At 40.5% G+C, this 13,397-nt stretch overlaps 1 protein-coding gene across 1 annotated transcript in view; it reads right to left on the bottom strand.

Moving 5' to 3' along the window:
• Nucleotides 1-1,982: 1,982 nt before the first annotated feature.
• The window catches only part of LOC110991038 (uncharacterized), a 93,414-nt gene continuing 81,999 nt past the window's right edge, over nucleotides 1,983-13,397 (bottom strand). The window contains exons 53-61 of the mRNA XM_022256130.2: nucleotides 12,513-12,755; nucleotides 11,665-11,910; nucleotides 10,233-10,463; nucleotides 8,699-8,881; nucleotides 6,363-6,596; nucleotides 5,696-5,746; nucleotides 5,102-5,155; nucleotides 4,610-4,690; nucleotides 1,983-3,982 (exon numbers count right to left, since the gene is read on the bottom strand). Of these exons, the coding sequence (XP_022111822.2) occupies nucleotides 4,656-4,690; nucleotides 5,102-5,155; nucleotides 5,696-5,746; nucleotides 6,363-6,596; nucleotides 8,699-8,881; nucleotides 10,233-10,463; nucleotides 11,665-11,910; nucleotides 12,513-12,755 (1,277 nt within the window). The 3' untranslated portion in view covers nucleotides 1,983-3,982; nucleotides 4,610-4,655. The remainder of the gene's footprint in view (nucleotides 3,983-4,609; nucleotides 4,691-5,101; nucleotides 5,156-5,695; nucleotides 5,747-6,362; nucleotides 6,597-8,698; nucleotides 8,882-10,232; nucleotides 10,464-11,664; nucleotides 11,911-12,512; nucleotides 12,756-13,397) is intronic.

The raw sequence follows: 13,397 nt of genomic DNA, 5'->3' as shown, positions 1-13,397 counted from the left end.
CAGCGCCCTCCATTGACTGCACGAGTTGGGGCGTGGCCACGGACTTACATTTAAAGTGGGCCGGTTTTATGAGACAAGGGTCAAATTTGAAACAAACCTCGTTTCCGTTTTGAAGCGGGGTACTCTCTAGAAGCAAGCCAAAGGGACAAATTAGAAGATGTCTGCCGCGCCTCTCCCCATCAAAGGGAGGAGGCATGGCCCCTCACAATCACACCCCTTGCTTTTAAACGTCACTGGGGGCTCGAACTGTGCCTCGTGGAACATTTTAGAGGCCCATTCATTGGGAGAACAAAAATCTAGGCGTACCTTTATGATCGTCCGAGTAGCATGGACTCTACAAATTGCCTTTTTAGGCCACAGTAAAAAACCAAAGTTTCCTTGGCCTTTTTTTATGAATAGGCATTTCTTTAGCCTCCTCAGTCACCCTTTGATAGTTATTGCCAGTGGGAAAAGGTTGGCAATTATATCTTGCTGGCAATCACCTTCAAGAAAGGAAACAGGAAACCACAATACCACAAATCTCAAAACCTGGCGTAAAATTGTGTCAGAAATTAACCCAAAACATACTTGAATTCTGCTGTTTGTTGTAGTGCATCCAGGCACTGAGTGGCCCAAACCAAATCGAACCGGCCCTTTGCAAATATCATAAGCATGGACAGCCTGAGGAAATTGGTGCACTGGGGTGGGGCTGTGGGAGTGTCCTCCACCTCCATTAGTCAGTTTGATTGGTAAAATCATGGTACTGTCGGTAATGTGACCCCCTTTGGGCAAGGGAACCAACTACTTGTACCGTTTTTGATGAAACTTGCCAAGAGCACTCCCCCTGCATTCAGAATCTTATTAGATTATTTGACGGAGCTATCAAACTAATGCTGAATAGCATTTTAAACTAAAAAAGTGTAACCCAACAATGGAGGGCCTGCATGGAGTGCCCTTTCAGAGGACATGTTTTGTTATTTAGATTTAGATGACATTGAAATACCGGTACACAATAGAGTCTACTCAAGCATATCACACAGGAACGAAGACCTGTCCTCTGTGAGGACACTCCACACAGGCCCTCTCTATATATCTGGACCAGTTGCCAACCAAGTTGAACCATCCAACAGAAGCTGTTATTTTGCATGTCAAATATATTTCGATTCATTTTGCAATTAGCTCCATACATGTATATCACATCCTTGTGGCACTGCCTTCCAGAAAACCACGTATTGGTCAGAAATGGCCTCATCATGGGTAGCACAAGGAAGTACTTGTATTACCCTGAATAAAGTCACTCATACAAAACCAGCTAAATTAAACTAAACACTAGAAACAAGGGCTGCTGATATTGCACGTGCATAGTCTCAGCCACTTGAAGCCCGTTCTGACATCATGGTATTCCATCTACACATCCCCAACGTGTGGCACTGCCGGAGTGAAACACACTCAAGTTACTAAAGATTGATAAAATGCTATCATTATTTTGCCTTGATATTTCTTTCTGGCGTGAGGAACTCCTTATGGGAACAGGGGCATAGCCAGCGGAGGCAGGAGGGCACATAATGATCGCCTCTCCCAAACTGGGAAGTTGGAAAAGAACAAAATAGGCCTAATACTATTACATTTATTTGGAAAATACTGGGACTTGTGCCTCCGCCCCACTGTAACATCCAACTTTGCAATTTCTCCCCCCCCTTTACCGCGAGAACCCTGCCTGCAATGCTGATGTGCAGATGTGCACTGTCTTTGTGCCTTCAATCTGTGTTGTCTCACACTCAGAGCATGACAGTTGGCATCAACCGAATTGTCCAAGGCTTCAGACCAAAGCAAATGTCAGAACAGCACTCGAGCTCTGAATCCTCCATCTTTCCAACACCTGGAAAAAAATACCAGGACTGCCTGCACCACTCTGTTCTTCACAATTTTATCTACATAAGTATTAAATTAAGTCACCCTTCCAGACTTAAGAATGGTAGAACGGTACACTTCAGTCATCCAACTGTTGTTATGCAATTGCTTCTTTATTTGCTCAAAACAAAAAACCCTTAACCCTTAACATCAAATTCACAAAAACTGTTTCAGTATGTACCATTCAAACCAAGGGATACAGGTTACCTCTAGGTAACAATAATGGACGACTATATTGTCCGGCAAATGAGCTAATTGCAAGGGTCTTCTATGAGTCAAATGTATGATCCACTTCATCGTGTATGAGGTTGTAACAGACAGCAAAACCAAAGGTCACAAAGCTGCATTTTAACAATCTGACCTATGAACTGTTACAAATACCTAAATAAGAGTTACAACTTCAAAATCGAAAGATTGTACATCAGTTACAAATATTTCCCACTTAAAAAAAAAAGAATTCAGGCCTAAATTTGACACAAGTTCCCATATAAAGTGGAGCTGGCAACACCGAGGATGACTTCAATTAAAGCTAGTTTTAATCAAAAGTAAAATTAAAAAAACACTCTTAGTGTGCTGCAGCTTTTGGAATTCCATTTTGGTATATTCTGCTATTGCACATTTTGAATGAAACAAGATTAACATCTTTTTTTCTTTTATCTTGACCTAAAACATATTCAATTTGACATTCGAATTTGAAGTGGGAATACATGTACTTATATCTCTATTTCACACTAAGGCGAGCATTTTTTTAAAAATTGGTGCTCTGAATTTTTTGAAGACAAATTCTCAAGGAGGACGGGAAAAAAAAGTGTTTTCTATGATCTCAAGAAAAACAAACAAGGGTCTTCAAGTCGGAGGGAAGAACACCCCCCGGGTACCATTACCATTAGCACTAGTCACTGATGACCAAAGCTCACAAAATTGAAAATTGGGGACTTCGTTGTCGGTCGGACAGCGGAGCAAAAGCAATTTCTTTTAATATACATCAGTAAATTTTCAATTGGTGGATCACAGACTTCTCAAAATAAAATGTTTAATTTTTTTGTCCACTTCTGAGTCCCAAAGGTTGGCAAAGGTTGAGTACCAACTTAGAAAAACTCTCGCCTAAAATCTGCGCAATTTAAAACTGAATTTAATAGTTATTAATAACAAAGTGTTTTGCAATGATTTTTAATCGTATTGCACACCTATGAGCCTCTGCCACATTTTAAAAATCTCCCTTTTTCCAAATTACTTAATTAACAAACGATACCCTCAATTTAATTATAAGACTCTGACAAAGCTGATACCATCTCCTCAGCACAAAGCTGCATTCAACTTTTCAATTATACAGTCATTTGCAAAAATTTAAGACCATCCGGAATTTTATTGGTATTTCTGTCACTGGGCCTGCATTACATTGTCTCATTGAATGATAACTTAACATGTTTTTACAGTGGTGCATATCAGTGTAGTGCTATATACCCATTTGAATGAAATTTGTTTGCAAAGGCAGGTCTTGTATGACATTTTGTCTGTAAGGCAGCATGGGTGAAAAAAGCCAGTATAAGTTATCATAAATAAAGGAGGGCACACTAAATATTAGACTTTTAACATTTCAAATCATGGAAATGCAGTAAAATAACTGTTTAACCAAGATACTAAGGTTACCCATTGAAAACAAACATAAGTTGCCATGATTGGCATTAAGTTTGGTTTTTCTTCAGGTTAATGCATTTTTGTATGGGTGGTCCTAAACTTTTGCAAATGACTGCATGAAGTAATCTCTAAATCAAGGTATCAGAATTCCTAACCCTGGGCGAAATACAGTAACTGGTAACTTAATAAAAATAATCTGATGATTCTAAAATAAGTCCATTTTTCTTTCAACTGCCAAAACTGAATTGGCGTATCAATTGTCTGTCTGGACTGCATCCTGCTATATCGAAGATCTGGGATAAAATCTAGCAACACCATTTATGTTAGTTTTGGAATCCTCAAAAAACCTCCACCATTTCACATTAACGCAAAAGCAAAAATATATGCCTGGTCAGTTTGATCCTATGTCATGTTACTACTGCAGATCCAAAGTCGGTATTTCCTAATTCATCGTCTATGAGAAGAACAACAAAGGGAACAGTCTCAGTTGAAAGTTGGAAAAAAAACACACTAGAATCTTGAATATTTTGTTCATATGACAGTTGTCTCCATAAAGTGTTAGTCTTTGTTGAAGGATTATTGAAGGAGACTACTCTAGGCATGAGTTTGGTGGGAATTAAGACTGAAGATGGATTGAGGAGAAGATGACTGAGAAAGATAGCATTCTTTCTCTCAACTTTGCATGGTCAATTTGTGAAATTTCACGACAAACACATGTCCAGGTAGCAGGTCAAGCACCTACAAAAGGGGGGAGGGGTGCCTGGCATTTCAGAAGGGGAGGGAACGACTCAATCTGTGTGGAACCTGAACTATGAGGGAAGCATATTCCAGCGATAATTTCTGTCCTAAAGTTATTGTTATATAAATACTTGGGAGCAAATGAAAAGTTTCTCAAACAGGCATCTCTTCAAGTAAGTAGATAAAAAAATAAAATAATTTAAAACAGGGGAGGGGTCAACGCAAGCCGCTCTGGATATGCTAATGAACACAATGTAAACATCTTTAACAAGATATTCCAATTTTTTTTTAAAAGTGAGAAATATCTGATTCGTTTCCCAATTAAATTCAATAATTCACTCACCATTTCCTGTTCACCATGCTACCTCTCCTTTCTCCTCACCGTCTTCTTAAAGACGGCGCCTGTCCAGCTTGGTGGATGTAACTGTGCGAAAGGAGAAAACGCAAAGTCATCATGCTACAAACATTTAAACTGTTTCACCAACCTTGCGCAAGATGCTTACAGAAAACAGGAATTGAATTGAACATGGTGAATACTCTGCCATTATGCTCTGCTTTCCTTTCCTATCTGATTTCACTGGTGTCGTCTGGTTTCTGTCTGTTTGTTTGTCAGGCTGTCTTTAGCTGATGGCATAAAATTATAATCTATATTATGTTCTGTTCCAGCCCATGCCACACTTTTACATTGTAATCAAGACGACCATGTTTCTTTTCTCTATCATTTTCCATACCATGAAAGTTTGTTAATTATATTCATTACACAGTGAACTGTCATGAACAAACTACCATAGAATTGTAAAGACGGCAAAAATAAGTAAACTCGTTGAGTTGTTACCTTTCAAAGTCCCATCGTCTTCATCTGTAGAACGTCGGCGCCGTCTTTGGACAGCTGCCAAAAAAAAAATCAGCATGATATAAATCTAAAAGTAAATCATGAAAAGAATGAAGCATTGTGTTTTCCCCAGAAAGCAAAAAGAAACACCGGAAGTCATGAAGAAGTGACAGAAAAGCCAAGAAATAGGGCTCATTTAGTCCACAGACTATAGACCCATTACTTATTAGGCTAATAAAATCGTAAGGATTCAAATCCATTGATTTAAATCCTCACTGAACGGAGGACAACCCTGTTAGCTTTTTCTTTTTCATTATGATATCCTGTAATTAAACAACATCTTCACAGGAAATAGACGACTTAGGTCTTGCCAGAATAACAGCCAGTCAGTTTTCTCAAAAGCTATGAATTTCGCACACTTGACGATCTCTATAGCGACAGAATTCCGAAACCTCATGTCTCTTAAGGAACACTTTGCATACCTAAATGGTTCTTACTACCAAAGAAATTCCACTCTTCTTGAAAAGAAAACCTAAGTCTGGATTGAACAAACGTATGCATTTAGTGAACTGTGCCAATAGCTGTGGTGAAGCCTACCTTCCCTAAGGGGGCTATCATCGTCCACAGAGCGTCGTCGCCTTCTATCCGCTGTTAACAAACAAGTTGAAAATTCAATTACACAGTGCTGTGCTCAACTTTTCAAGTTCAAACTTCAGCGCAAACAAGGCTGGAGAACACGGGGGCACTGGATGAAATATGCGCAAAGGTAAATATTACAAAATATATGGACGGCTACTGACTATCAGAGTTTTGTGATATTTAAATTTATGGGCCACAAAAACTCAAAAAGGACTCGGTTCAAATTTGAGGTCTCTGGAATTGCTGCAAAGTTGTCTCTGCCATTCAACTGCCATGGACTGATTAATTATTGGATAAGAATGCTCATGATACCGCAAAATGACTTCAGTAAAAGGTCCTATCAAAACAACCTGACAACTCGTTTTTTAATGTTTGGACTGAACGCAGCAGCATTAAATTTATGTCAATACTTTCCCTCAGCTAACATGTACTGTGAAAGCTGGCAATGACAGGAGTGCTTTATAAACCGTTACCTTGTGAACTTTAATTTCTATGCAGAGATTGCATAACTTTTTACAAGGCATTTCTCGTATTTCAAAATATGCAAAGGCTGTTGGGGAAAGGTCTGTACTTTCTCACTGACAGTGACGACTGCGAGGGGTACAACATAATATGATCCAGTCACCAATTGATCCAAAGGTTGGCATCACGGTCCACACGGCAGCGTCACTGGAAGCGAAGCCAACCTCCGTCTTAGGGGAAGTAGTCGATGTTGAGTACAGAATTCTGCCCTCAAAGAGAATGAGGATTTCTGTGAGTTCTCGTCTCACGCACATTTTGGGTTCACTGCTGAAGCCCGCGACAGCCTCCAGCACAAAGTCAGTATTATGCATGATTTCCACAACGCCATCGTAGATATCTGGAAAAAGAGGTGCCCCATTATTATGTTAATGATTAAACATTATCACACACATCACACACCACTAGGACTACCAATTTTGCATGATGTTTGTTCTATCTGCTCTTATCTGTTCCCGGGCGATTTTCAAGATTTTCCATTTTCAAAATTCTTCAAAAATTCATAACTTCATTTACTGAACGTTTACACCCACACGAATGAATGTCTGGTGGCTATGCCTGAGTATTGCAGCCAAGCCTGCGGCCCACTAAGGAGAGCCCAAATTGTGCAGTGTTGTGTAATTTCCTTTGTTACCGAAATTTATTATTATTGTGTATTTGACCATCACAAGAAGAAACAAAGCAAAATTGAACAAAAAGAATATAAAAAACAACAAAAACACACACACACGTAAATATAAGCAGTAGCAGGGACCAGGGACAAAAATCTGAATACATAACAAGACAAATACCAGTTACGTGGGTCAGGGACTGCAAAAGTAACATAAACTACTATTACCCGTGGGGTATGCAGCCCCGAACATAACGTTAACAAGACCAATTATACAGAACAAAGAAAACAATGGTTCCCACATAGGTGATCAAAATAACTGCCAGAAAAAAAAAATAGGTTGAATTATGTGTCTGATAAGAAAGCCTGCTTGAGGGCCCTAACGAATCAAGGAACGGAGTTGGAAACAGCTCAGTCTTTGATAATGTTAGATAATGATTTGCCTAGTATGTTGCTGAATGGCGATGATGTATTTTCAAATGTGGCCAGATTAGCGTGCTGTGGTACGGTATCACTCATCGCTGGAGTGCTGCAGCACTTTTGTCCCCGCTGATAATTCGCGGGTGCTGAATGCTGCAAACAGAGGTATACTGTTTCAGAACAATGACGGATTACCTCCACTAATGCCAGCCGAAAAATGATGGCAATTCCCAGCAGCTTGGTCTTTTGTTACAAGGCCCAGCTCCTTTGTCCGATTTTTGGGCACCCCCCCGCCAGCTATGTATACAAACCCAAGGTACCCGGTACCGGGAACCCTGGCACCAAGTGGTTAATGTTCCTTTATGAATGGAAATTGAGGACCATAATCGGTACAAAACCAACCTGATTTGAAGATTTTTTTGACGAAAAATCTTTAGAACTCTGTGTCAGTTTCGACACAGAAATACGTCACAGATACGTGTAACTTAAAGAAGATAACAATTGAGCTAAATGAGCTGCATTTCAATAAGCCCCATGCTGGACCAAGAGAGGGTGCACTCCAGACTCCTTTTGTTGGGAATGGACGCATTGCTGGTTTACAAACAACCATCAAATGCATGTGTTACTGGTTGCATCGCTAACAACAAATGAGCACTCCCAACCGACATGGGCCATTTTCCAATACTCACTCAACTTCATCTCCATCTCAGGCTTCGCCTCTGAAGAAGCGTTTAAATTAAATTGAAGTACTGTAATGTTTGGCTCTTTGGCATCTTACGGTACTTGATGTTTTGTGGCACAATCAGACTTACCGGTACCTTTGCGCTTAAAACTTCAAAGTCAGGAAGTAAAAAACAGTTGAAGCCCGAGACAGAGGCGGAGTCAAGTATTCGTAAACGGCCATGGGCTCTCTGTAACCGATGGGAGGGGGGGTGCTTCTGCTTAACGTGGATATGGGGAATTTTCATGTTTACCATGCAATTTCAGTTTTCCTTCTAATATCGACCGACTGTTGGGCTGGGCTGGGTTATGTTGGGCTGGGTTGGGTTAGGTTGGGCTGGGTTGGGTTTCATTCATGCACTGTGTATCATTTGAAGTCTTGATTTGCGGCCTTGATCAAATCAGTCATTTCTGGTGTATCAATCTGTGTGCATGTATCGTGTGGAGGTAATGAACACCTAATCTAATGAAAAATCCAAGTACTTCATTGCTTACAACATTAACTTAAGAAATAAAGGAGAAACGAGAATCTGCAAAAATCGAGGTATAAAATTATTATCTTTCAGTATTCACATATTTAACCATACCTAATTTAGAACCAGGTCCTATGTCAATTCTAGGCTACGTTGGACTCTTCCACGTCTACAGTGAAGTACATCATTTCTTACTATGGACTTATCAATGCAACTTACTCAAGTCGACCATGCCAGGCTGCAGAACTGGGTCTTGGCAGTGCCAGATGGCGACAAACACGTTGTGAGCACTGGTAGCGTTGAAGCAGACTTGAGTAAATTTCTTGGGGTCAAGCGGAGTGGCGCACTCCTTGTACGTGTTGTAACTGTTCATTTCGGTACGGATTTCGCATGGCTCGGGTTCTGGTACAATCAATCAAATCAATCAAATCAATCAAATCAATCAAATCAATCAAATCAATCAAATCAATCAAATCAATCAAATCAATCAAATCAATCAAATCAATCAAATCAATCAAATCAATCAAATCAATCAAATCAATCAAATCAATCAAATCAATCAAATCAATCAAATCAATCAAATCAATCAAATCAATCAAATCAATCAAATCAATCAAATCAATCAAATCAACCGACTGACCGACCTACCGACCGACCGACCAATCGATCGATGCAGTAACATTAGTTCTTGACATAAGTCCTCTACTGAAGAACTTAACTAAATTGTAGGGTCCAAAACCACAAATCAATAACACTGTACACGATTGAAAGTGTGCTTCAGTAGACGAGATGTAGAGTAAGTATCATAACATTCAGCATGTGCAATATGTCACACCAAATGACAGGTGAATCAATCCCAAATGCCTGTTCCTGTTTTAACACCGACAGATATACCTGTATACAGTACCTCCACTCTGCAGAGATCTCTACAGACTTATTTCATGGCACAATGCTCACGTACAACTTCTACCCATATTTAACTTTGGGGTTAATTGCAAAGCCTCCTATTGGTCAAAGAGGCATTCGACTAGTCACAAGCATGGCGCCATAGTCGTGAGCGGTTATGACTCTGGTTTGTTGGGTCAGTGTATACACTGTTACAGTGCTCAAGCACGCTAATGAAATCTCATCGGGCATGCTTATTTGGTAGAGCTAGAAATTTGTTATACTTTTTGTAAGCGTCTTTTCATAGGAGTAGTTCCCCTCTAAAAATACAGTTTTGGTTTAGAGTTCCCCTGTATTTTTCTGTTTGTGTATCCCCCTGTTTATTTACTTGGCCCTTGCTTCTACTCATACACATGTAACTTGGCCCCCATGTTATGACCTCACTTAGTTTTAAAGCAGACCAGCAGAGACACTATCACTGTTCATATCTTTGTTCCTCCTCACTGGAGTGTGCTTTTCTGCTTGAATCAGGTTCCGGTCTGCTTCTAAAGAGTCAATGATGGAGAGCCAAACTCTCCTCACTAGATCTTGTTTGACACACTGCACTGGGTTTTGTCCTTTTATACGCTTTAGTCTTTTGGTGTTAACTCTTTGCAGTCTTACAGCCATTTCGTTTTTTTCATTTTTTGGGTACTTTTTAATGAATACATTCTTTTTTGTCCTTTTTTGAAGTCAAATATTGGTGTCTGAGTCCCTGTTGATTCTGTTTCCTGCAACCCTTCCCTCAAATATCCTTGGCTCAGTTACAGTTTTTTGGTTATTTTTTCAAATTCGCCCTTAGCGTGCCATTTTTCCAGGTTACACTTACTAATGTTGATATCAAATGTGCACTTGGCGGTATTGCCGTTTGCATCTGTGGCTTGACAGGTGACAGTGTTGGGGCCATTGGAGTACAATAACTCGGCGTTGTCGCAGGTAACCGGGTAGGCTGATCCATCATCGTCAATAGCGCTGGTGTCCCGGGAGACGACAAAGTCGATATTGCTGGGAGAGCTAAAGGTCATGTCAGTCGGGCAGTTGACTTCCGGTGGCATAGTGTCTGAAACACAAAATTTGCAAAGTTTTTTGACACGTTTCAAAGTTGCTCAATCGTCATTGCATTCCGAAACATTTCAGGGTTGGCTCCCTAATAAAAAAGGCATTGGCAGCATTACTGCATGACGCACATCAACTGACAGTCCCCAGGGCTCATACAAATAATAGAAATAATAACTACAGTGCCATCCAATACTTCATCAAGATTTTGAACAAAGAATTGCAGTAATACCAAGGTTTCAGCTTTTTCTGATTACATTCTTTTTTAGAGGGTTATGATCAAGTCCGTCCTAAGTCCTGGTGTTTTGAATTTTCTTCTTGATTTTAGCATTGTGATTTGGAACATATCTTGAATGTTTTAACAAAGCATTGAAATTTTTCACTGTTCATACTTCTTTAAATTGAATAATTGTCTGTATTTTTATTCTGATAGTAACTGTGTTATTCAAAATTAGATCCACGTAGTATCATCTGATTCATCCGACAAACTCGCACACACGCATCACACAATGTGTGAGGTCTGAAGGGTACTAATGATACATTTTCAAGTCTATTTGAACCCTATGGACTGGTTTCCTTTATTTCCAACACTTAAGTGGTGAAAATGTAAATCACTTCCAACGAAAGCAAGACTGCCTCGGCCGCTTGCACATGGCCCCCGGCTGGCGTGGCCTGGGCAAGGTTATGCTAAAGGCATAGCGTGGCATCTGTGACTGATTTTATTCTTCAAATGATGCAACATACGGTATGCCGCTTGGAGTATAAGCCGCAGCGTGAGCATCAACTTATAAGCTGCCCCCTGTATTCTGAAAATTACAGTATTGTACAAATGCAGTCTCCTCCCTGAAAACGTGTACCCATGGCATGCACTCAACTGACCAATCCTTGAAACTGTACAATTGAAGGTGCAATTCGTTTAATCAGTGTTAAAAATGCTTCAACGGTTCTCCACAAACACCAGATACCAAGGAGGGAAAAAGTTTGCTTGAACAAGCCTGCCAACTTCGTATTATTGTATTGATATGAGCTTATCCTACGCATTACTCGGGAGGATTATATGTAACAAAGGCGCAGGATGTTGTGAGTACTTAATTGACTTGGCAATGAATGACTAGGTAGAGCCATGGGGCTCGTGAACTGGACAGACAGATTTCTGTATACATTTGCAAACAGTTCATCGAGTTTTTTTTTAAAAGAACCCTTACCTTTGACTACAACCATGAAGGAGCAGGTTTCGCTGTTGCCAGCCTTATCTACGGCAGTGCACGTGACCTTGGCGGAGCCAACTGGGAACTGTTGGCCTTGCTTTTTGTCACAGGAAACTGAAGGGTTGATACCACTGTTGTCAGTCGCTTCTGGCGACTGGTATGTGATGGTGGCGTATGACTGACCCTGATCCGGAGACTCGTTGGTCATGTCAGCTGGACAAGTAATCTTGGGCTTTTCTTTATCTAAAAGACACAGAAGAAAATGAATCCAATGAATACGTGATTAGAGATGACATAATTCTTGAAATTCTTTGAACTCATTACAGATGGCTCGCGCACATCATCCACCGACGTAAAGTCCAAGTGACAAACGGAAGGATTGTTGGACACACCAGGTAATCGACATGAATGTTATATCGACATCAGTGTACCAAAGTAAACCATATTTGGTTGAATTGAAATTTAAGACGTGAAATTTCGAAATAAATTTCTGAAGCATCATTCAACTCTGAGGTCTTTTTCCATCTTCTCATGCAGGTAAGGGGGACCCAATCTTTCTGATGTGTGTAACAGAATCCTTTTTTTTTTTTGAGTACAAATGAGTATGTCAGGCAATGCGGTGGGTACATGACAACGGGCAACTGGCATTGTAGGCCACCTGTGTCAGAACATTTGACATTTTGTAAGAATGTTATGTCTGAATTCCATAAAACTAGTGTCAGCCCCCGCACACTGTGACGATCAGAGAAGAGACTCCTTTGTCAAAACTGCTTCTGCACTGAATAAGTGGCACATGAAGACCGGATTAAGAACAGCATCAACGTGAAACCCTCTGAAGGTTTTACCTTGGACTGTGATTTTGAATTGGCAGGCGTGTTTGTTGCTTGAAGAGTCAGTGGCGCTACAAGTAACAGTGGTTTCTCCTATACCAATCGGTGCATTTGATGCAGGGTCACAGGTCACTTGCACGCTGCCATCCACATTATCAGTTGCTGTCGGTGTCGTGTAGGGCGCTGCAGCACTGGGCTCACCCTTATCCGTGGGTACTGTCATGGACTTTGGGCAGTCAAACTTGGGATCTTCATCATCTGTGCATAATCAAGTACAGTGCAATAGTCAACGCATCTTTGTAGAAGTACACTTCTGATGTCCGAGTTTTGCATTCAGTTGAAAAATGTGACAAATATCTGAGATCTGGCGTGGAGTGAAAGTAATTTTTCCAATGAACCAGCTCAACATTCCAATGGAACAGACCCCCAAAAAAGGTCATACAGCAACAATACGTACCCTCTTTTAGCTTGGCAAGGCGCCAACTTGAACATGTGCCTCATTCTCAAATGACTGTATCTTTTTGTGAAATACAGAGCCGGCTCATGAGGCTTTTGAGGGCTCTAAAATTCGACTCAATAAAGTCATCAATCCCTGCAAGAATTTCTTCAGTAAATACAGGCCTCTGTTCCAAGGCAAGGCCCATCAAGCACGTCAGCAAGATTCCAATTACAATGCAGCACACCACCAAGAAACTTGGCAGAGACTCACAAGGTCAACCTCTTCTCTCACTTTCAAGTGCGAAAAGGTTTTGTTCGGTCTTGTTTCACTTAGGTAGCTTTCCCCTTTTATCGCTTCCAATCTGAATTGCACATTTTCTTGAGTTAAAGAGTCTCAAAGATTTTACAGTCCTTGGGCCGACATATAAAGCATCCCCTCTTCCAAAAAAGATGCACAAACAA

The sequence above is a fragment of the Acanthaster planci genome, linkage group LG03 (genome assembly GCF_054643075.1).
Source record: "Acanthaster planci isolate LZ-2023a linkage group LG03, COTS_SCS, whole genome shotgun sequence".
In the NCBI taxonomy this organism is placed as follows: domain Eukaryota; kingdom Metazoa; phylum Echinodermata; class Asteroidea; order Valvatida; family Acanthasteridae; genus Acanthaster; species Acanthaster planci.
The sequence above is the reverse complement of the archived record's forward strand: the minus strand, read 5'-3'. Positions and strand labels throughout refer to the sequence as shown.